The sequence below is a fragment of the Salminus brasiliensis genome, chromosome 1 (genome assembly GCF_030463535.1).
Source record: "Salminus brasiliensis chromosome 1, fSalBra1.hap2, whole genome shotgun sequence".
NCBI lineage: Eukaryota > Metazoa > Chordata > Actinopteri > Characiformes > Bryconidae > Salminus > Salminus brasiliensis.
Window position 1 is genome coordinate 84,748,843 of NC_132878.1, and position 25,932 is coordinate 84,774,774.

At 40.1% G+C, this 25,932-nt stretch overlaps 1 protein-coding gene across 1 annotated transcript in view; it reads right to left on the reverse strand.

The window, feature by feature from the left end:
- bmp6 (bone morphogenetic protein 6) overlaps positions 1-25,512 on the reverse strand; it is a 45,224-nt gene extending 19,712 nt beyond the window's left edge. Inside the window, exons 1-2 of the mRNA XM_072691370.1 lie at positions 24,680-25,512; positions 683-875 (exon numbers count right to left, since the gene is read on the reverse strand). Coding sequence (XP_072547471.1) covers positions 683-875; positions 24,680-25,073 — 587 coding nt within the window. The 5' untranslated portion in view covers positions 25,074-25,512. The remainder of the gene's footprint in view (positions 1-682; positions 876-24,679) is intronic.
- Positions 25,513-25,932: the final 420 nt, after the last annotated feature.

Here is a 25,932-nt window from a genome sequence, read left to right on the forward strand (position 1 = left end):
GTCTATTTACCCAATACAGTTTTGGAATAATGCTTGCAGTTGTCATTATCATGCTAAGTCCAGTTCATTTATCATGAGGTTTACACAATGTTTACACAAATTCTCTTCCATAAACAACATTCACTCAGCTCCACAAGACCAAATCATCTCTGTCTAACAGTTATCTATTTTTTTTGGAATATAAGAGCTTAAACGTTAGGTCAGAAGAACAAAAAGAAATCCAAATAAATAAAAAATAAACCAAAAATAATGTATCTAATTATCTAAGTAATAAGTATTGTAATTGTAATTAAATACTGTAACTGGCACTGTACTGGTGACATGTAGTTACCAGAAGACATCTTTTAGACATCGCTATTGAATTATACTCTGAAAAATGAAAGGTCTTCAGATGGTTCCTTGAGGTAAGTTTCATAAAAATCATGTTTGTAATAGAGATGTTAAAGTGTAAAAACAACCTTCAAATTGGTAGAGATTCTTTTAATCAATAAAGGTTCTTCAGATTGTCCTTAAAACACTCACACTCTACTACAAGGTTCTTTAAGGAACCAAAAGTGGTGCTCATAGAACTATTTGAAGCACCTTTATTTTTAAGAGTAAGGTAGGGTGTGTTTACTAGCATAACCAATCAGCTTGCAAAGTGGCATGCATGTCACTGGTAACATTCTGGTCACTTCCTTACCTGTCTGGATGTTCTCCCACCACCTGGAAGACACTGAGCAGGAAGGTTTCGTTGCGGAACGTACTGCTCACACATTCCTTGTAGATCCTGAACTCTGCTGCTGTAACTGCCTCTCCCTCTGGGATCTGAGACAAATTGAACTTGAACTCTTTATGGTGTCTTCTGTGCGGAGACAACTCCCGCTCATACTCCACTGTTCAGAAAAACACACAAGGACACCAATGTTAGTACTTATAGGACTTAGGACATATATCTTCTTATATGAAGGTTAATAAATTATGTTATTTTTTTTATTTAGGCTATAGTATGATATACTGTACATCTAGCAAACATACTAATCATACACTTAGTCATACCCTATAATTGACTGCCATTACAATTCCTCCTCATGGTAAGTATGCAGCCATATGCATTTATAATATAGCTCCACTTCATAGAGAGGCCACATGCTGGGGAGCCTGCTCTGCAATAATGATCCAGTATTTCTGGTGGGACACTAATTCCCTATTTGTTTAAAGCGGTTCCCACAGCAAAGCTCCATCATGACAGACATGTTTCCATGCAGTTAAACACTAGCAGAGGAAGAGGAAAAAAGGAGGAATGGAAACCAGAGTATGCCTTTTAGTCAGACGACAGCTTTGTCATCTCCTGTTCAACTCCCCCACAGATGCCACCACCAATTCTCCCTCTGTTTCCCAAGCTTGGTGCACGGCCTGTCGTCTTGCCACATAAGTACATGTCCAGCCGGATACCCCTGTGCACGGGCCCAGGACGAACTAGCCTGTTCTGATTGGATTTCCATGTCTCTTCACCACGTGGAGGTAAGGAGCCCACACTTCCACCCCAGGCAGCCTCCTCCCTCCCTACATAGAGAGGAAGGGGGGTATGAGAGTGGGGGAGAGATCTGGGGTCTGAGGAGTAAATTAAACTGGGAACAGACGGATGGAGGGGGATCAGGCAAGGGGTTAGGGGAGTTACCCAAGGTGTGCCCCCTTCCTCTTGCTGATGAGTTACAGTAGCAGAATAAAGAGGTCAAAGTTCTCCAGGGAGTGTCATCTCTGATCTCCATCCCTTCAAACAAGGAGGCCCTAACACATGTGTTATCAATTAATAACCAGTGTCTGTGGAGAAACTCAACAAGGCTGCAACAGAGAGTACATCTTAAGGGGCATCCTTGGGACAGGCTTGTCCTTGTCCAGCCTCCTCAGTACTAACTAACTGACTGAGTTGCCATGGACAATTCATTTATAATCCAGAGTCTGTGGAGCATCCTCTGGGGCCTCCAAACCTATCAGCAGCCCACAAAAGTTTCAGTCTAAACCAGAAGGATGAGAGGAACAGGATGAGGAAGAGAGGATGCCCTTCTGCCCAGTCCCAGCTGCAGGACCAGCACAGTGGTGACTCTACACCTGACTTTTCCACCCCTGCAATATTGCATGTGTAAGGTGTATTGATAGAACCCTCCAAAGGTCTCCTTTGTGATGTTTTTTACATCAGAACATGCCATCACCTAAAGCCTGAACGCAGCCTTTGTTGCACGCAGCTGAGACCATTTCATTAACTTCCCTCACAGCTGTTTCCATAAGAGCAGCGAAAAGCCAGTCCATCAGCGGCACAGCCTTCATAGATGATAGATCTATTACATGGAGCACTAGCAGGAGCTACAGCAGGGGTCACTGGCTCACAAATTACTTTAGAAAGCTCTTTAGTGGGGGTTGCTTTGGGGTCTTAATGATTAGCGCTAATAATAAGTCACACAAATTCTTAGAAAATGTACGTTTATAACTGGCTTTAGCTTGTTTGTAATATTTAATTGGCATAAAACAGCTATATTATGGGAGGTTATTCTCTGAAATGACTTTACAGAAGAAGGAAATGTAATGTAAAAATCTATTATTAGCTATTTATTCTAGTTATTTTTGAACATTTCTATTGGTCCAGGAAATTTTAACACAATGCTAATAACAACTGCCAGTATGAAATTAAGTCAAAAATTTTAAAGTTTTTGCTTAAAAGCTATGGTATACAGAATATACCACTGTCCAAAAGTCAGTGACTGGGCTTTCTTCTGTTCATTTCCAGCCACAACAGTAAATTTAGTACATTCAAGTACAGTTATTCATTTTTCAGAGATATTTATGAGGAGATTATATATGAGATGAGTGAAAGTGAGATTTTAGTGAAAGCACATTATACTGAGTAAAAGTTTAAAAAAAATCTTCCTCTGAATTTCTCTTTATAAAATAGTTGTTGGATTGCTATGCCTACAAGTTGGTCTTGTCTTGGCATTAAAGGGTTTGGAAACCACAGTGTCAGACCACAAAAACCGTCTCCATCAAATAAACAGCCATTTTTCTTTTCTTCTTTGAGAGAAAAAAAGAACGTCAAGCTTCACTCTCAGTTCAGATTTAAACATCCAAATACTGTAGGTAGGCAGGAATGGCAGACTTTTACTTTTACAAATGGACCAATGGGAAGAACTCATTCTTGTTGTATTGACAAAATAAATCCCTGCAGATTTTTAAAATTAACTTTATAATTGATGAACATTAATGCGTTGTGCTTTATTTATCATTGTCAGCTGCCATTAACATTGTGTGAACATGTCAATGTCCAAAATGGTCCAAAATGACTTGGAACGCAATTTCAGGTTCACATTTTTTTTCCTTCACCTACAAAGTAATTTTGGAGATACAAGGTTTTGCCATAATGGCTACAATATTCATAAAGGAATTACAGAAAAAGAACACAGCTGAATGCAAACAAAATGGTAGATGGTCCACTTTATTATTAATGTGGTGGCCTTAGTGGAAAGATCCAGACAGGACCTACACCAGCCACCCTGTGCCTGTGCAACATAGCAAATATGCAAAAGGACACAAGGTACTGGGCAAAAGACCAATTCATGAGAGGATGCAACTGACTCTAGAATGGAAAATGGCTTGAGTCTCTGTCACTGTGGGTGTGATTTCCCTCACCTTCACTGACACAGATGCACAGTGGTGTATAGAGAATTATGTACGTGTAAAGGCCCACAGAAGCATATAGAAGAAAAATAAATTGAGAGTGAATGCTGGAGGGAAAGGTCGGCAGGGAAAGCTCTAAGTTATTGTAATTAGGTCTGATTTTGTGCTTCCACTTGCGTAACCTCTGGCTCCTCCAGCTTTGTGCTATTGTCATTAGCCCACACAGAGTGACACAGAAGAGGCTGTGACCTACCAAGCAGCTGTGGGAAACTACTCACTGAGTCCAAACTCTCCAGCGAGAAAAACATAGGCTTGGAGAGGAATAGAGAAAATGAGAGAGAGAGGTAGAGTAAGAGCTAGAGAGAGAAAATGAGAAACATCTCAAAGATGTGTGTGTGTATGTGTGTGTGTTTGGGGGTTGGTTGGATAAAATAAAAGTGAAATCAATACAAAGGCTGGATGAGTTTGATGATGCACAGAAATGGGCAGTGGGGCCGCACTGTGGTCAGTGGTCAGCTACGAGTAGCGCACTAAATGTTTTCCATCGCATCCTCCGGAGAAGCGCTGCGGTCGTCTGCATTTAATCCCTACCACATCTCATCTTTTTCCTCCCTGTCTACAACCACAAAGAGAGGGGAAAAAAACACATCTCCTTTCCTCTTTTCTCCTCCCACATCCATCTCCTCCCAAAACAAAGGGAGTGATAAAGTGGCAACGGCTATGCAGCCAAATCTCGTTCTTTTTTCCCTCTGTTTTTCACATGCTGTTGACCCATATTTGGGTCCAGTTAGTCGTGAGAGTACAGCAGATGTGCTTTAGTAGTGAAATAGCATGCTGCATTGCGTTGATACTGCTCCGGTGGAAAGCCTTGATTTGTGCATTCTACAATTCGTTGCTCAGTGGGGACTGCAGTGAAATAATAACACCCCTTTACTACTTCACAGTCCTGACAGAAGCAGCGGATGTCAGCAGTAAAGGACAAAACATGTCTGCTACACATAATGCTGTAACGCAAAAAAACTTGTTTCTCCAAGGCGGCAACTTTACAAGAGAAGGAAAAAACATCAAAAGTCAATGTAAGAATATCTTATTCTATTATTTTGGAGCTTTTCTATTGGTCGATTCATCATGGAAATGTAAAGAACAACCACCTGATTCAAACTGTGTCAAAAAGAGAAAAAAGTGGAGATACAAAGTTTTTGGGGACAGAGCCGATATGTGCAGCATAAATATGAGTAAGTGCCTTTATTATTCTTCTCTTCACGTATCCCAGCAGAAAGCCAGGGTCACATTGCTGGGTCAGCCATGCTACAGCGCTCCTGGATCAGTAAGGGCCTTGCTCAAGGGTCCAACAGTGGCAAATTTGATACCAAGTTTATGCCTCACTTAAGAGACAGCAGGATTCTGTGTATGTAAACAAATCTACTTAGAGTGGATTGGTGTAAAGTGGTACATTGTACAATGGTAGTCATAACAAGCTGTCTTCTGAATTTGAATACTTTCGCAAATACTGTCCCACCTGTCGGATTGTAGAAATGGAAGAAAAATCAGTGGAATTTCCCTTTAACCTGTAAGTCTAAAGAGTGAAACTAAAACATACATTTAAAAGGAAGCACATGTGTTCCCTCATCAGAGAGATGACTAAAAACACTTCACTTTCAGTGTGAAGTGGTCATATGTCTGCTAGCCAGAAGATGTTTTAGCATGTGGAAGTGGATCTACTCATTGACATCATGCCGTGATTAATGACAGTTGTTTCTGCAGACTGAGAACTGAGCCACCACAGCATTCAGTACTGCAGAAAGAAAGAAAGAATGAGCAGAGACAAACCGAAAGCATTTTGACCAAAACAATTTGATAGATCTGATTACATTTAGAAAAAGACATGCAGCATCAGAGTTCAGTTCCAACCAGGGTAAATTACATAATATAAAGCCACATTTAACAATCGCAAACTGTCTACGACCTCTTTGTTTTGCAACATTTTTTGGCAGGCTTGTGTTAGAAATGGAGATTGTTTGAAAAGGAAAACGTTTCAGAGAGCGAACAAGTCCCTTAGTGAATATGAAATATGAGGTGTTATGAGTTATTATCCTGAGAGTGCAATGGTTATTTTATAATGCAGAAATATTTAAAGGTTTTAGCATTCAGAATCTAACACCAAGAAAACTCTCCAAACCTACGAAACCAGCAGCAGCAAGTATAGTTCCTTAAAATATAACGTTTAAAGGTATACAAAAACACATGCACCACCTCTTCTGGATTATGTCATGACAGGATAAATATTACATGTTGGTGCACCTGCAACATACTATACAATGGCATAATGTCAAGCATGACTTTCTTCTTCCATTAACAGCATTGTGTCAACGTAATTTCTTGGCAACTCTTATGGTATTTCACAGTGTTTATTAAGAGCTGAAGTTGGCTGATAACTATGCAGATTTGTGAGTCTAAGGTGACACAGCTGTGCTTTGCACAAGCATGAAAGAGAATAAGAGCGAGGGGGAGGGTTCATATATTAGCAGAGACAGCATAAACTATTCTACAATAAAACACCTTACCTATAGGCTGATATTCTTCTGGTGTAATTGCATAAAACAGTCCAAGGAAGAAGGTGTAATGGTAGATGTGAAGATTGCTGAGGGTATTGTGGAGGTAGATTTCACAAACCTCAGTGTGACCCAAACCTTGGCTTTCGTATATCATTACACCCCTAGTAACCACATAGGTACGGCTATGGCTACGGCTGCACTATTTAGTGCAACATGCTCTGTTTATAAAAAGCTCCTAATATTCCTAATACTGGATGCTACTCATTATTTATTAATTTTTTTTTTTTTTTTTTTTAGAACAGTAGGAGCAAAGCCTTGGAAGTAATAGAGCATCAGAGCAGGCCAAAGTGTGACTCCAGTAGTACAACAATATGCAAATTGATTTAAGATAACAACACAAAATGGTGGAAGGATCAAATGGTTGTGTACCTGTCTCAACCACAAGTAATTTAATTAATAACATTCTTATCAATCCCTCAAAAACCCCAATCAGGTGTGTTGTAGTAGAAGAACAAAACAGTCACGTAATCCTAGACTAGTTCTTTGGCAAGGCCTACTTAGCTGTAGTGCCTGTAGGACCATTATGCTTCATAGCTGGAAACCTGGGGATTTAGACCACACAAAACTTCACGCCAGAGTCAGGATTCAGGTCAGCAAGCTGCAGTCACTAAAGTAATTCAGGCATGATCCAGTTCATGCAAGTATGGGGAGACAACCCCATGGAGTTAAAGCATGCAGTGGCAGAGAGTGGATATTTTAAGCATGCAAATTTATAATTACCTTATTACCTGTAGCAAATAGATAAGGTTTGAGGTGAACCAAAGAAATGAAACGGAATTAAGCACAATTTAAACAATTGCCAGGGGCATCAGTGGAAACTGAAAGCATTGTCAAGGCCCAAAGAGTTGGAAGCTAGAAAACTTTTAGCTACGACATCTTTAGTTATGATTCATCCTGTTTACCAATAAGTATATCACATTAAAAAAAAAAAAAAGTTTAAAAATCATAAAGTAGCTGATTACTGAGCATTTTTCTAATGAAATCTAATTAGTTTAGTCAAAAGTTTTCCTAACTCACGATTTTTAGTCGCCTTTGGCTTGGACTCTAAAAAGCTGCTTTGTGACAACAGTCGCTATTTAAATACATTTGAACTGAATTGAGTCCTTTCAACTCATGATTCACAACAGTCACATTTGACAAGCTGGCAGTTAGACTGTTGTACCACCCTAGAGCTGTGAACCCAGTTCAGTGAATTTGATGATTTGATGAGGTTAAATAAATCCTTCAGCCCTCCATAACCATGATAGGGAAGCTCTTAACCTGAAGCTGGGAATTAACCCATTAGCTAATGTTTTTGCTGAGATTCTGAATAAAAAAAAGGAGTTAGGAGAACTCTCTGCAATCTGTTACTATATCATTTTAAGTTGGCATAACTAATTTTTATGTACTATATATAAGATGTGTAGCCCCACTTATCACATAGATGTAATAATGTATTAGAAGTAATACATCATCACAGATTGCATGAAGAGTTGCTGTTTGACATTAGTAGTTACACAGCAATATACTACAGGCCAGTCATACTACTGATTCTTTTACATAAGCAATTAGGTGGACTGTAACAGCTAATAGTTACTGAAATAAGTATGAGTAGAGTACTTTTTATAATGTCTGTGTGTAACAATATCATTTACATTTTGCAAGTAGTAACTGCAACTTACTTACTTCAGGGTCAGACTTTTCTTATTACTTGGCCTTGTCAAATATGTGCTACCACAAACTTGGCAAGCGTGAAAATTTAATGTCAAACAAAGCATTTAATTGCATCCAATATCTTTGCACCCCATGACATGGTCAAAGGCAGAAGATTTGGAAGTGGTCTCTTTTGGATAAACCAGTAAAAATGTGCTGAAGCCCCAGGCATGTGAAGAATTCATAAGTGTTTATGCAATTATTCTCAGATTCTCCCAGGCTTCCCTTTTCACATTATACAACTCCAGAGGGGACTGGCTCACACATCTCAATGCTCTCCCCCACATTCAAATTCCACCAGCTTCCATAATTAAAGGCCATGGCTGCTCCCTTTCTCTTGAGAAGCTCTTGGGGTTCACTTGTTTTGTTCCTCTCAGGAATGTGAATGATAATTAACTCCTGTTTAGAACTATCACTTAATCTTACAACAGATGCAAGTTCTTGGAGTTTCCCCAGACAAGTTCAGCAATTTTGAACGCTCAAGCATGCTGCCTTTCTCACTTTTGACTATGAACTCATTAAAGAGACACTATGTGTAGTAGCATATTTCATGGATTCAAGATTAGGTCCTGTTCACTCGAACTCAGGTCTCCCCAGGGATGGGGCAGCCATTTTGGATCGTCACAGGGTCCATTTTCTTCAGACTTCTGGTCATGGTGCTTTGTAGTGCAGCTGGGAGGCAGCAGGGGCTTGAGTCAGTGCTCCCTGGACATTTCTTTACGGCTCTGATCCAAGTCTTTGACCTGGAAAAGGCATGAAAGGTAACCCTGCAGGAGCTACTAGACTTGGCATGGGTCAGTTAGAGGCGTAGGAGTTTACAGCTAACCGTAGTTCCTCTCAACAGGGTGTTAGTAAAGCTACTCCTAGAACCACAACCCTACAGAGTGGATGGATACTGGGCTTGGGTGACGAGACTAAAGATGAGTAATGGGTGGCTTCAGTAGATTAGGTGAATGATGCTGCTTGTGTGTGCTGTCTTAAAAGAAATCACAAAGCATTAAACTGGCTGGATGGTGAACATCAGCAAGGGTGTATGAAAGAGTTGGATTGGAAAGTGAATTGTTACTGAAAATGGAGCCATTATAAAAGGAACAGACAGTTCACTGGTTTAGAATTCAGAATCTCTTTAAGGCATATGTATACAACCTTGATGCATTTTGGAATTCTGTGGGCTGGTAAAGTTTAAAAAGAACATTTTGGCCACAATAAGCAAAAGTAGGGTTGGAGAAAAAGGGTGAAGAATGTCATAAAAAGAACACCTCTCCAACTGTTAAGCATGGGGCTGGACCGATAATGCCCTGGGTTTGTGTTGCAGCCAGTGGCACGGAGAAAGTTTCACTGGTAGAGGGAAGAATGGATTGAATTAAATACTTGCAAGTTCTGTAAGCAAATGTCCCACTACTATCAGCATCAGTACTAAGCCATAATTTTTCAGATCATTGTTGTTCCATAACCAACTAAACAACTAAACTAAACCAACTAAACAGTTAACTTATTAATATAAGGAAATTATATATTTATATGTTTTCAGTGTAATAAAAAGTATAAATAGACACCAGCATATGTTTTTAATAGTTTATATATGGAAACACACTAGGGATACATATAAAAATGTGTAATTTTCAGTATGAATAAAATACAATAAAATAAAAATAATAAACATATCCTGTTTTATAAGACATTGACCAGAATGTATTTGCTGTACTGAATATAGTCATCTATATATAGATGTACACACATTGTACACTCTTTATAATACATGTCTTAACATGTTCCCCAGAATAAGGTCTTTGGAACTTTTGAATGAATATCCATCTCTCATATTTACTGTGTAACCATGCAGACACCAAATGGCTTGAATCTGTAAATAATATAAATCTTTATTTAATATAACTAATATAACATAACTCATCAATTATGAACATGCATATGTCACAACTGGGATTCAATCCCACCCATACACTGTTTGTGTTATTTTACAAACATGCCACTCAAGAACATCAGCAGGAAGAACGCCTTATTGCAAGGAACTGAATTCAAAATTTTTGGACAGACCTCAGCCAACAAAATGCATATTTTGCTGTCCATTTTATCAGCGCTGACATTCCATGCAGAGCTAAATGAAAACTGAAGCTATTTTGCAGTGGCAAGGGATCCAGTGGAAAGGGTCTGTTTCAGAGTAATTTGGGATAATTGCAGCTGCGTAAGGACTGTGCTAAAAGATGCCTGAATCTTGTCTGTGTCCTCATCTCAACAACTGTAGCCAATGGAGACTATCTGTATGTGGATCAGCGGTCAGCTGAATGGCACCAGTCAGATGCTCATACCTGTGTGTCAGTAGGAGATTTTGCCCCATTGCACATGACAGGCAGAAATTTTGAGTCACTGTACTTCAGGGGCATAGCTCAGGCAGGGAGCAGGGCTGTTGGGTCTCAAGGGCTAGATATTCCTGCTGAAAATCCGGCTCAAGACCAGCTTTTGCTGGTAGCTGGTCTTTGATTGTCAAGGTGGTTGAAAAGCTGGTTAGCCAAGTGAAAGCATACCCTATGCGGGTAAGCTAGCTGTCGACCAGCATGTGTGTGTTGCATTTGATCTTGGTCATGCTGGTAATGCTGATTGACCAGTGTGGTCACACTGGTTGTGTTGGTCAACCAGCTTGGTTTTGCCTGTCCTCTTGCTTGGTCTTGTCCATCTTGGTCATACTGGATGTCTAGCAAATAGTCAAGTAGTTGTCATGCAAGTAGAGCAGATAAACCATCAAACTTGAACAAAAACACATCTCAAAATCCATTACATCACAGACTGAGTGTTGCAATTCTGTCATAATTCTGACCTAACCATCATCAAAACTGTTTGGATAGACCTCAAAAAAGTAATGCATGCAAGATAGTTTATCTATCCACTTTTTAATGTTACTTCTCCACCACTTACAACTTCCACCAACTTCTCATTTAGGATCTCATGTTAGACACTAAATGTACAGGCTTTAAGAAATCTTTGAGCTAGCATTTGGATAAGAGCAACAATTTAGCCACAGTGACTGTATGTTTTTAATACTGCCTAGCATGTCTTAGTCACTCAATGGTCAGTTGCTAGTTCTTCTGCAGGCTTTGTAAAAAAAAAAGCATCCATATTTCATTTAGGTGCCAATACAAGCCAACGGCCTGTCAACAAATATAATAACCTTTTTATACGAAGGAAATTCCATAAAATTGAGGACATGGGCTGGAAAATAAACATTCCCCATTCTTTCCTTCTTTTCTACATATAGACATTCATTAAAACAACACAATCCACAGAGTCCAGCTGACAAAATATTTTGGGACAGGCTAATGGTGCTTGGTGCTCAGAAAAGATGATGTCTGAATCTCACTGCTAGATTCTGGGCCTCACAACTGACAGGCTAAAAAATACACTCCTCTGGGGAGAACAGAGATGCTTGAACTCATTCGCTCAGAGACCAATAATGTTATCAAAACACAGACAAACAAAATCAGCCCATGACCATGTTCTGACTGGTCTGTTCACAAGTTAACAAAAGCAGTTCTAAAGAGAAAGCTCTCAGCTTTTAATTAGTTTATGTGTCATTATCTCACATCCATCTCAATTTCAACATAATTATTGATATTATGCAAGTTGCAACTAAGAGTGTGAAAGTGAATGTACCACGATTCATCAGAATGTGGCACTTCAACTCGATTGATTGATTTTTTTATGTTAGAACTATAATAATAACAGCAATAATAATATTTAATAGGGTATGTGCTCAGGTTTTGGCCAAAATAACCTGATCAATCTGTCTTCAAACACAAAAAAGAAAAATAATAAAATAAAAAGCTGTTTTTTTTTCTGGAATTACCTGCTGTGTAAACAGTTCCTCTAGTCAATTTTGTGTTCACTGTAGTTCTCATATCCAACATGTTTCTTGTATTTCTTCCTGTCCCCTAAGGTCCACTTATGACAGTTATGCAGGTTTATGTACCAGAAACATGCACAATTCATTTTTATGTGAGTATTTTCCAGTGTGTCTTTGTGCCTGAGAATTAAACAGGGTCTTTGCTGGGCCTACACTGAAGTAAAGGTGTTTCAAGAACATGATTGTATTAGAAATGTGTGACAGTGAAGAACTTTCTAACTGAAAGAAGTTAAAGGTTCTTCACACTCACACATCTCAATTACAAACATGGTTCAGTTCTTTATGGAACCAAAAGTGGTTCTTCTGTGGCTTTGCTCAAAGAGTCAGTTGAGGCACCTTTGCATTTAAAAAGTGTATAATGTTGGTTTATGCAAATGACCTGTGTTCCAATTAGCTGCTCAGTATTGTTTCCCCTTAAAAGATGCCCATCAATGGAAAATCATATTGACTCTGGCATAGTTAAAAAATAAGAGCGCCTCAAACATTGTTGTCTCTTCACTGAAAAGAAAATCCAGCATAACCAAAACAGAGCAAAATACCAGAGCACCAAGAAGCAAAAACCCAAGAAAATGAACAGGTGCTGGGCAGGTGCTAGGCTAAAAGCTAACCCCAGTCAACCCAGGCTACAATCTTTTCAGCTAACTAACCACACTCCTCCAGAGAGAAGACTGAGAGGACACTGAGAGGACAGCAACACTACCTAGACTAATGAATAATTACTAAATATAATTACACCATTCTTATTACAGTGCTAAAAAGTATGCTAAGCTATGCTAGACTATGCAGCTCCCCTGAGCCATTGTGGTGCCATAAACTAGCTAATCTATTTTAAGTTAAACTAGCTAGTCATCAATTTTAAGTCCGTACAGTGTGTTTCATTCTGACTCAAAATAACAGGGTGGTAAACAGACTGCATCTAAGCATTTTTCACCTCAACCACATACCTACTACAACTTAAACTACTACAACCTCTACTACAAATCAAATCATAAGGGCATCAACTACAAATCGCACCTAATAGCATCTGTATACACACAAAAAGAGACACAGTGTCTACCAACATACAAACTACAAAGTTGGCAAATGAATATACGATATCGACAAAAAAAAAACAATGGTTCCTCAGCATAGGAAAAATATTCTTTGCCGTATAAGCAGCATCCACGCACACATAAGCAGGTGTTTTCTTTCACACCAGCAAGATGATGAAGTTTGCAGAGTTTGTTTTGCTTATGCATGAAGGACGTAAGTGCTCTGAGCTCGCTGCGCCTCTTGTGAAGTTGTTTTCTGAAGTCGCTCCAAATGCATCAAAAAAGCTACGTTCTGTCAGATTCCATCTATCACGTTATTTATTTGGAAATCACTGACCATCAGATCAGGGAACAGAAAAAACAGATCTCTTGACCTGTTTTTCCTTCAGCTGGACTCCTTCGCCTTGATGTTTCAGTCAATTTCCTTCGGAAGTTACACAGCGCGAGAGGACTTGTGATTTCAGGCCTGTGTTCCTGGCTCTCCTCACCAGCGACTCCCCTGCTGCCTTACCGTTTGTCTCTCATTAAAACAAGCAAATCCACACAGAGAGGAGCACTGGCGTGTTTCCCTTTCAACCCCTTCGGTCTTGGAACTCTTCTAATTTTAGCATTCACGTTTTTACCGGCAGCCAAGCCAGGCGTGATTTTGACAAGGATTCCTTTTATTGGCCTTCACCAGGTTTGTGATGTCACCTAAGGGCAAGTCCCTGGGGTACAAAAGTGTGTGTGTGTGTGTGTGTGTGTGTGTGTGCTTTCCAGTGCTACTGTGGCTTGTGTGCATGTTTTTAGTGAAGGTGTGCATGTTTTTTTGGTTCTTGTGCATGTATTATAGTGTGTGATTGTGTGTATGTATGTGTGTGAGCTACATGTGGAGACCTGCTAGAGTGATCTGTGTGTGCTGCAGCAGGTGTGTGTATGTGTGTGTGTCTCAGGGCTGGCCAGAGAGTCAGATTTAGAGGAGGAAGCCACTGTCAGACAGCAGAGATGGATCTCTCCTGAGGGATCTGATAAATAAGGAAAAAATATCTTTGAAAAAGGAAACGCAGCTGTTTCCAAAGGAGAAGTCAAAATATTAGTGGCTTGCATTCCAGAGCAACAGCCAAACCCACTCTCTCTCTCTCTCTCTCTCTCTCTCTCTCTCTCTCTTTTACACTGTGCCACCCGCTGACTGCACCTTTCTCTCTCTCTTTGTCTCCCTTTCATTTTCTCCTTGCTGTTCCATGTGTAGTGCATCATGCAAAACTAGCCTTAATACTAGACATCAAATTTACATTGATATAAATGACAGAAGATAGAGAAAGATTCACACAGCAAGTTGTAGGACATGTTTCTGTGTGCTGTGACAATTACACACATGGAAATCATGGGAACTACTATTTTCATTGTATCTTTACTGAGGCTTTGGTATGAACAGACCAAAAGTGTGCCAAGATTACATTCCCAAAATAATTACACCACCTCTACCAGCCTGGACTGTTGACACAAGGGAGGTTGGGTCCATGGATTCAGTGTGCTTCAGCAGAAATCCAGATTCATCAGATCAGGCTATGCCTCAGCTATCTGACCTGCTGCTATTGTAGCCCATCTGCATCAAGGTTGGACGTTATGTGCATTATCTGAGAGGGGTTATCTGAGTTGCTGTAACCTTTCTGCCAGCTTGAACCTGTCTGGCCATTCTCCATTGACTTCCCTCTTGTCAACAAAGCTTTTCCATCTGCAGATCTGCCACTCATTGAATGGTTTTTCTTTATGGCACCACTCTGAAGAAACTCTGGAGGATCAGCAGTTGTGGAAATACTCAAACCAGCCTGTCTGGCACCAACAAACATGCTACATTTCTGGACATCTCTGAGATCACATTTTTCCTGTTTCTAATGGTTGATTTGATTGTTACCTGAAACTGCTGGTCTGTATCTGCATGATTTTATGCACTGCAGATCACATGCAGTCATCTGATTGGCTAATTAAATAACTGCATTAATGAGTAGGTGTATGATCTGATGATGTAATTGTATTAGATAATGAAACCTACTGCTATGAGATCTACTGCTATGGAAGAATGTGCCGTAGTTGTGTTAAACTGATACAGAAATGAATGTACTGCTCTCCTGTGGTCTGGCCAATAGATTTAGTCATGCTTACTTACTCCAGACCCAAGCACTGACAGAGTAAACACAAACAGGGTGAATACACAACATCCTGCTCACTTCTGGAGTGTGTTGGGTAATGTCTCCACGGGTCAGAGTGTATATGTTTGTGTGTGTGAGCAAGTAAAAGTGTGTGAAGAAGAATGCATTTTGTAGGCGTGTCTGTGTATGGCAAATCTAAACACTGCAGAGTGTGATGTGTCACTCGGGATGTGTCTGTGAGAGAAGGAAAGAGGGGAAAAAAAGATTGTCACTCTCTTTACCTCCCCATTTTGTTTGCATTCAATTCTCAACATTCTCGCTGCCATTAGACAGAAGCGATAACTGTGTTGCAGAGAGACAGACTTTATTTCTGACCCTTGAACAGGCATTGTAACCGCACGGTAGACCTTTTTCACAATTAAATTGTAATTAAAACTTGGCAAAACCCATCTGTTTGACCTTATTCACCTCATTGGATAGAATCCGTATTGTAGCTATAGCTACAGCTATCTAGACAGGTAGGTAGCTATTAACATTACGTTTTATTCCATCATGTATATAAGGCTGTAATTTAAGGGATGGACGTACGCGTACTATTTTCTAGACACAAAGCTGATGTACTCATTACTGCACTGTACACATTGTTTACATATGTGATGCTGTTTACAACACCATACCTGGTCTATCTCAGTATACACACCTGAACTTACTGTACTGTCCATATACATGTACAATGGCCACTTGTAATGGCTGGACTACATATATATGTCTTAAACATATTAGTATAGTAACTTAGTTAACTTAGCTTAGCTTCCACATTAATCATGTTGCCTTCACCCTGCACATATTTGCACATTTACATGCACATATTTGTAATTATTGCATTTATTCATTTTTTATTGTCTGTGCACCATGCATTATGTCCCATGCACTGGAGATTTAGCCTAACCCTATATTAGTATAATGTTAATATATTAATATATATTAATATAATAAAGTTGGATTGTATTCTCCATGTTTTATTTAGCACAGGAAACGTAATTATATTGCATTTCTGTTGCATAACAGGGATTGTTTGTAATGTTTGTTTGTTCATGCCTAGAATTACACTAACTGGGCAAGTCAACCAGCTGGTTGACTTGCGTATCCACTTCCTGAATGGGACATCTGGGAAAAAAATGAAAAGCTGTCAAATTTGAATGCAGAGAATGTTGGTTATTTTGCAAATGTCTTTCTAAGTCTTAATGTTTAAGGGTTAACGTTGTTGTTTTATTTAATTTATTATTATTATTGTTATTTGTTGTTGTTCTTGTTGCTTCTACTGAATGTGGTGAGCTTAAAGTTTTAACTATGCTTTGGGAACTTTGAACTCAATACAGTAATAATGAATTGAGTTAAGAAAGAGAGAAAGTCATCAGCAGTGTTTCAGGAATGTCTTCTAGCAGGTCCCCCTGAGACTATGTGGAGAGTCCTAATTCAGAGAGCGCTGGACATACCCTGTTAAGTGTGTGTGTGTGTGTGTGTGTGTGTGGGCAATATCATCTCCAAGGCAGCTGAACTCTGACCCTCGTCTTATCCTCTGGCCCCTTAGGACTCAGGACAAACAGTTAAATCATCTGAAGTCTGTTCATCTGTCCATGTTTCTCTCTCTCTCTCTCTTGCTTTCTTTTCTCTCCACTTATGTCTTTATATGAGTTGTTGCCACGAGTCTTTCAGAGCCTTTTAGCTCCTTCACTTCACGTTTCTTTCCACACATAGCTTTGTCATATGTAGACCCTGCTTCTGTCACTGTTTGGTCAAAGCCTTTGTGTGGTGTTCTTTTTTCTCTGCATGCTGTATTTTACGTTTTATTACACAGGGATAAATCCTTGTCTTGCCATTGTTGAGAATGTGGCTGGAATGCAGTGCTCTATTAGGAGTGACACTCACAGACTTGCTACTATCTCATCTCTCACTCACTCTCCAGAGGTCAGGGGCTTCTCAAAATGCACAATGGACAGCCTGCACAACTTAACATAACTAATCACATACAGCTAGTATTCTCTAGGTATACTGAGAGAGCATTACTACATTGGGCAAGGCTCTTCAAAGACTCAAAGACTCATTTAATGCCATTATTTAATTAGTGGCCATTAAAGTGAGAGTTAAATATACAGTGTTCACTCACTGAACTACTCATTCATTCAATGTTCTAACCAGACAATTGTGTAGCAGCAGTGCAATTCATAAAATTATGCCGAAACATGGCCAGCCGATTAACTTAGCGTTCACATTAACCATCAGAATGAGGGGCAATGTGATTTCAGTGACATTTAGTGTGGCATGATTCTTGATTTCTAGACCTGCTGATCTCCTGTGAATCCCAGCAGTCTCTACAGTTTTGTTTAGCATGGTGTAATAAAGAAAAAAACACACCTTGTTGATGAGAGATATCACCAAAGAATTGCTGGACTGATTGAAGCTGACAAAAAGGCTATGGTAACTCACATAACTACTCTGGTGAGCAGAAAAGCATATCGGAAGAAGACCACGTCTGGTTTCACTTCTGTCAGCCAAGAACAGAAAGCTGAGGCTGCAGTGGGCACAGGCTATTTAAGTATTTCTGCTGAACATGTGTATCCCTTTATAGCCACAATTTACCCATCGTTTAATGGCTAGTTCCATCATGATAATGCACCATATCACATATCAACACGCATTCATCTCAAACTGATTTCATGACTATAAAAATGAGTTCAGTGTTCCTCTATGTTCTTCCCAATCACCAGATCTGAATCCAGTAGAACACCAGTGGCATGTGGTTGAACAATAGATTTGAATAATTAAAGTGGACCTGAGAAACCTACAGGAATTGTGTGATGGCCCAGAATCTCAAGACGTTTCAGGAACTGAAGCTATTTTAAGAGGAGGCCCAACCAGCTTTTATTTAAAACACTACATATTAAACTGTGAAGTTTGCATTCATGTACACTATATGTCCAAATGTGTGTGGACAACCATTCTAATGAATGTATTTAGGCACTTGAAGTACAACTATTGCTGCCACAGATGTTCAAATGCACACGCAAACAGACACAGCTTGTCTAGTCCCTGTGGAGAAGTATTGCCAATAGGATAGGACTCTAAATGGGGCAGATAAACATGAATCTTTTGCCATCATGCCTAATGCGTAGTGTGGGTCAGAGGTGTAAAAAGCCCCCCAGCACTTAGCTGAGTTGTGATCATCCAACATAATGCTCTTGTTGCTGAATGCGATCAATTCCTCACAGCAAAGCCTTCCCTGGGTATTATGGACAGTAACTCCAAAAAAATAAAAATCAAATAAATTTTAATATTCTCTATTTCAGAAGAAACAAGGAATGAGTATGTGTCCCAATACTTTTGTCCACAAAGTGTAGATCTAAAGGGCATGTGATTATACAGGAGTAAACTCTAAGTTTGGATAGCTTTACTACTTAGCTACTGACTCCTACTTAGCTACTGTCCTAGCCAGAACATCGTAACTAGGCAGAGTATCATTAACCCATACTCAAATAACTATATAACTTTAGTGAGAAAATGACTCAGCCTAGAAAAAAGGTTATTATAATTACTTGTAAGTACATTACATACAGTAACTGATGCAGTTACGACTAACCTATACTGAACCAAATTATCACAGCACAGAGCTGTTAATCATGGTCAAACTCCCAACAAAAAAGATCTAAACCAATGGCTGACAGTAGCAGTGTCATGGATATAGAGTTCTCCATCCATTTTAAACAGCTACCCATAGAAACCTGCACATTCCCTAAGGATCATCTGCGGCATCAGCGCTGGTGCAATCTCAAACAACTATGGCGTGAGAAGGAACGATATCATCAAGCATTCTTGGGTACAAGAGGGGGGAAAAAAGCAGGACAGTCTCCTAAAAACTCTTATCTCTGACCTTCCGGTCACCAGCCATGTGTTTGAGCATGCGCGTGTTAGGCCCAGAGATTAAAAGTCACATTCCTGGTTGGATAATCAGAGTCAGAAAATGTTTACTTCATCTGAGGATCTCTGAGAGTTATCTCCAGTGTGGGAGCGAGCAACTCGGAACATTGATGGATGTTTCAGCTGTTAGTTCTTTGCAGCAAATAAAACAAAGCTGCAACTACTGAGTTTTTCTTTATATTTAATAAACATTAAAGTATTCATGCATAAAATTAAAAAAAAATGTCAGTGTCACACAAACATGTTATCTCTATTTTTCACTTTTTAACATGATTGGAAACGTTACATTGTTTCAAAATTTCATGATGAATGGACCAATACAAATGCTCTAAAATCCCATCTTTTAATGGCTATTTCCAGCATGATAATGCACCATATCACAAAGCAACAGTCGTCTCAAACTGATTTCATTAATGTTCAGTGTTCCTATATGTTCCTCCCAGTCACCAGATCTGAATTTGATATACAGGAGTAAATTCTGAGTACAGCTAGCTTTACTACTTAGCTACTGACTCTGTCCTATCCATAACATCATAACTGGGCAGAGTAGCATTAAAACATACTTAGATTGCAATATTACTTCAGGTTAATCACTCCAGTACAAACAAAAGAAGCCTAGAAAAAAAGTTAAAAAGTATTAGGTCAAAATCACTTAAACGTTGAGCACCCATTAGCATAGAAACTGATTTTTCTAGATCTCATTCTTCTGATTTTGGACTTGCTTTGGTCTAAGATAAAATGCAAAATCTTCAAAATTAAGCATCAAGGTAAAAGCAATCTCCATTGTGCCAACATTTCACGATGAATGGACCAATAGAAATGCTCCAAAATCTTTTTACATTGACCTCCACTGAATGTTAACAAGGTCCTTCCCTTCTCCTGTAATGTTACCTTTTTTGAGATGCAGGGTTTTTATCACTTAGCTTGGTAATTTTATTTATTTTTCAATAGAGTTACAAATGTGAAATGGTTAAATGTATTCATATGTATATATGTATATGCATAGTAAGTAATGACGTATATAAAAAAGAGAATCTTAACTAAAACTATCATTAAGCCGAAGACTGCATTTAGCCTGTGTCCAGAAAGCCGCCTCAAAGTACATCATACTCACATGAGGCCACTGCTAAACAAGATACAATGTTTTATGCCCCTCTCTGTTTCTTGTCTCTGCTGAGTCATTCCCAAGAAAATCCCCTTTCTTCTATTGTGAGCTGGAGCATAACTCAAATTCCTCTCTTAATTTCCATGTTAACACCCTGCTCGCCAAACAGTGCAGATACGGCACTCCTCTGTGTGTGATCCCCGGGCAGTCTTTCAGAAAGGATAACTGGTATTACTCAAAGCCTCAACAACAATTAACTCTTTGATCATACCTAACTAATTAGACTTGATCAGACTTGGCCGCAGGTACAGGTTCAGAATTAACTGCTTGCCACAGGTTTGGAAATCAACAAAGTTCCAGAGCATTGAGCATTTAAAAAAAAAGCAGAACTCACACAAGTGATTAGCCAGGATTGTCTAGACCCCTCTTAAGCTCCTGAGAAACTCCCTGTCTTCAGAATGTTAAGGCTTCTCAGTTACCGAGACAAGAAACTAAGTGGTAAAATGACAGAGAGGTGAAGAGAGAAACAGAGAGACAGGGAGAGGATTCTATGTGTATTTCATTCTTTATTTCAATCCGGTCCAGAAGCCACAATATAGTCTGAAATACAAAAAAGGACCCCAGGTACGCAACGATGACAGCTGCGTAAAAACAAGAGCACAGAGCAGCTTTATTCCTTCAGGGTTTTCCCTGGATTACTGGAAGATCCCTTCAGCAACAAATAAAGAAAGAACCCAACATCATGAGCACACACAAAACATGGATTTTTCTTTAGAGCTCTGTGTGCCAAGAACAGCCCTGCGATCCGTCTGCAAGAGCCGATAAGTCCACCGGGGATCAGCTGGACTGACGTTAGAAGTATTGACTAATGATTCAAGTGAGATTCTGTACTCCCCTCATAACAATGCAAACTCCAAAGACCCTAATCTCCAGCGTTAGGGAGTGTGTAGACATGTACGTAGCTCTTTTGGGGAACTAAATGTCACCTTCATATTGAACCTGTGTATATTTGGTCATTTTGTCTGTGTGTGACATTTGGCTGGTCTTCGTCCGGCCTTTTTTCCCCTAAATGAAATTACAGCCTTTTTTGAAAAGGTTAAAGATCTAAGAAGGTTCATTTCATATTCTGAGGTTAAGGTTAGAGATGGATTTAGATGAAGGCAAAGCAGTATTTAGACGACACTCAGCAAAGATAGGAATAGAAGATGTGTGTGTTTGTGTGTTAGTGTATCTGAGTGTGTTTTGTTTGTGTGGGAGAGGGAGGGAGGACATGATGGAGGGATGAGGTAAAGGAAAACTTATTTTTAACGAGGTTACTGGAAGAGTCAGACACTCGACCAGGTGGAAAAGTTAATGAACAGAAATGATGCCATTTTCCAACCAACCAACCAATTATATATGTATATGGTTATGGCCTGTTTACAATCCTAGTTAAGAAAGGCCAGGTGATGCAAATTCAACTCCAAATAAACTACAAACATTCAGTAGCTATGGGTTCTTCTAAGCAGCTGCTTAGTGCTCTGAATTCCAATTAAAATAACTGATCCCTACAAAGCAGGGTAGGGCTATAAGCAAATGGCAAAGCATTTTCAGGTAACAGTTTCCTCAGTTTGTAATGTAATTCTAAAAAAAGCAGTTAACCGGAATGGTGGAGGCCAGGTTGAGGCCTGGAAGACAAGGAAGCCTTCACAAATAACTGCCCATAAGATTGTTTGAAAAGCGAATCCAACTATCTGCTTGACTGCAAAAGACCTTCAGGACGATTTAGCTGACTCTGGAGTGGAGGTGCACTGTTCTACTGTGCAAAGGCACCTGTACAGATATACCCTTCATGAAAGAGTAATCAGAAGAAAGCCTTTTCTATATCCTCACCACAAAATTCACCAACAGATGTTTTCAAGGAAATATCTAACCAAGCCTGATGCATTTTGTTAAAATAAAAGAAGTTAAATAGAATTATGTGATCGCATGCATGGGGGCTGAGAGAGGGCAGAATGTCATGAAAAGAACACCTCTCCAACTGTTAAACATGGGGCGGATGATTTATGTTTTGTCTTGTGATGCAGCCAGTGACAATGGGAACATTTCACTGGAATAAATTAAATACCAGCACATTCTGGAAGCAAACATCACACTGTCTAAAAAAAAGCTTTAGATGAAAAGAGCATGGCTTCTCACAGAACTAGATACCTTTTGACATGAATATCAGTGAAAATTCCTCACAAAATAAATTGAATAAATGGTTACAAAAAGCATTTACAAGCTGGAAATCAGGTCATATTTTACTTCATTAGCTTTCCCACTAACCGATATTCATCCCTAGTCAGAAAGATTTGGGGCAATTTATTTCATTATTGATTATTAAAGAGTTTCTTGTTGAAATCTGAGCTAGTTTGAAGAACAAGGCTTGGTTCCAGATTTCTCCTGGACTCGATTCCATCACCAGATCACCTGATTTAATGAGGAGAGCTTTGTAAATGGTTTAATGATCGCAGTAACTGAATAAATAAACACGTACTGCTCAGATTAGATGCTTTTGATAATTATTAGACAGAGAGAGAGAGAGAGAGAGAGAGAGAGAGAGAGAGACAGGGAGAGAGAGAGACAGGGAGAGAGGGAAAGAGACAAAGAGATGATGAGATGCTGAGATGACTTTGACAGACCATCAGACTTATTTTTCTCAGTGATACCATTTCTGGATATTAAGCAGCAGCTCCGTAAACATCAGCACACATGTTCCTTCTTCTCTGGCTTTTGGGGCTGACTCACGGGTGCTCTGGGATGATCATAAGCGAGTCATCTCGAGTCTACCAGCAATCCTCTCCTCCTCTTCACCCCGAAACGCAAGTTCAAATAAACACATCAGTAAATAAACGCGCAGTCAGGACCACCGTCCTCGTCCGCTACTGGCTCGGTGTGGCAGCGCGACGCGATCTGTGCTGAACGGTAGTCAGAATACCCCCCCCCCTCCACACACACACACACACACACACACACACACCCCTTTATCTCCAAAGCAGATGGCCGGTCTTGGCTGAGCTAACATTAATTGCAATCACATCCAAAGAGTTGTGCGCTGCGGGCGTGAGAAAGCAGGACAGTCTGCTGAACAGAGCAGAGCAGACAGAAAGCAGAGGAGCACAGACAGGAAAAGAGCGCGAGAGAAGGGCTCTCATTAAGGAAGAAAATAATCTGATCCTCCGAATCATTCCCTAGTTCTTTATAAACGCCTGAAGACTTGCAGCCCATACATAGCAGCACTGACCGGTAAAGAGGTCATTCCAGTATCCCTGTAAACACTAGAGAATATCTCTAGTGTTTATAAAAGCTTCGGTTTTCAATCAGTGAATACTAATATTAGACTTTTGTCCTCTTAAATTTCATATTTTCCCTAAACGTTGAATGTCATGTTTTATCCTACATCTCTTTTCCTGGAATCCCCCTCTAATTTCATCATTTATCTTCAGCTTTTCTCTAGAATTCTCTAAAATAAATGATATAATCCCCTTCTTCTTGAATTCCCGTTAAATTCTACAATTCTGGAACTGGAAGTAACACGCGCATCTCAGGCAAACCACGAACAAACCCAGTGTCTAAATTTTTGATGTTTTGACTAAATGTTATAATGAATGGACCAATAGAAAAGCTCCAAAATGACTTGGAATAAACTCGTTTTTACATTCACTCCCATTAAAAGCTGAGAAGGTTTTCTTCCTTCTCCTGTAAAGTTGCCACAGGTTTTTTTTTTTATATGAAGATTATTTGATATGAAGATTAAACCTGACTGTGTAATGGTGAAGAGGCTGAGCTGATGACTGAGTGTGGATGATAAGCATCCGAGGCTGATTAGTTCGCTGTTCCTGTTCCACAGTATAAAGCGCGCTCTTAATAAAAACCCATCAATCATAAAGATACACCGCACTGTTCCCCATTTACACGAGATAGACCACTCAGGTTTCGGACGGGGGTCCTATTAGGAGGTGCTGGCTGAAGATCTGTAGGTCATCGCAGTTTTTAATCTTTAACATTATAACGCGATGAAATGGTTCAAAATGACGTGGAATAAAATATTTTTACACTGACTTCCATTGAACGCTATGAAGATTTTTCCTTCTTCTTGAAAGTTACTGTTTTGGAGATATGATATGATATGTGGAGATATGTTAAAAACTGCTATCACTAATACTAATACAGCTAGTATCCTGCTCGAGTTGGAGAACGCACGCACCGGTTTGGGTTCGCGATTCGCGATTTTAAAGGAAAGCACCGGGTCGTGTAAACAGGCAATATCGCCGTACACGACTGCAAGAGTTCTCATGTCGTTTGTTTGTGTGCTGAGTCCCATGTTTCAGGCTAAATTGCGTTGCGCAACTGGGTGCGCAAAAGTTGTGGCCCCTTCGTTGTTCATGCAATTCGCTGCATTTGCTCATTTAAACCGACTCTGGAGGCAGGAGTATAACAGCCCGAAGAGCCCGTGCACCCGCCTGACATACCATAAGACCACCGATACGAGCAACCAGCACTCTGCAAAAATCTCAACAACAGCTGAACAGAAAGTATGTGCTCACCCAGATTGACAAAGCTCATCACCATGTCGGCGTCGTTCAAGTAGGCATTGTCTTGAAATGTGGCTAAAGGAGGTCCTTGCGTGGTGAACATGGGCTTATACTGGTCCAAGATCCCGTCCACCTGGTTCTTCTCCTCGCTGTTCATGGTGTTGTACAGGTCCAGCATGAACAGAGGAGCTGAGTTGTACTTGCCGTTCAGCAGATGCGGTCTGGGTCTGTGCGGCAGTCCGAGGATGGATAGGATCTCCTTCTGCATCTCTCGCCTCTCGTGCGTCCGCAGCCGCCGGGGCTGGTGAAGCTCGTTGTTGCTTTCGACAGCGCTACCCGCATGCACGAGGAACATGCAATAAGAGATCCACCATAAGCCCGTTAGAGCAAAGCGGTGGCTTCTCATCTTAGATCCAGTTTGTTCGGAGGAGGATGAAGCTGTGGACTTTCCAAAAAAAAAAAAAAAAAAAAACTTAAACAACAAAACAACAACAGTACAGATCCCGGAGAGACGGAGCGCGCGGTAGTGTACTGCAGAGGCGCACGGTTCTACGATCCTTTGCGATAAAACGAGCTCAGGGCAGCACCAGAAGTCACGCCATCAGAGATAGTGTCCCATACGAGAGCAGCGGGGACGCGCTTGAAGGCATGGGATGGTTTGTTTAGCAAAATCTCCATTAATTCCGCGTAATGGTTGATTTTACCAAGAAACACCAAGAAACACCAAGAGACGTTTGAAGGCTCGCGTTTAACTTCTCAAAAAGGAAAGACGCCGGTATTCCCAAACGTTCGTGCCACAGGAGTGGACTTTACTTCAGTCGGAGTCTTCATAGAAGAGCTTCCACATTGGCCGTCCACGGCGAAGCCTGTCACACTGGGAGAACTGGGCATGGAAGCGGAGCGCACGCACACGGGACACGCCCAGAGGAGGAGCTATTCAAAGTATTATTGGTTAGATGAAGTCCTGACTAATAAAAGTAGAGGTAGATGATCAGGTCAAAGAAGTGTTCGGGCTTTTAAGGATCTTTGTGGTCTAAAATGACGCGCAAATGCGCTTAAATGCTCTGAAGTGACGCGCAAACAGAGTCCATTTAAGAGTCACACCTGTTAACATTTACGTGAAGGTGTTCATCTAATCTTAACGCGGGGAAGAAGTGAAGAGGGTAGTCTCTTTTATAAGCAAGTCTCACCCCCATAAAATAGCAAAAGCTAGTGCGTTAACATTTTATTTCAGTAGCTATTAATAAACACATGTAGTTAATATC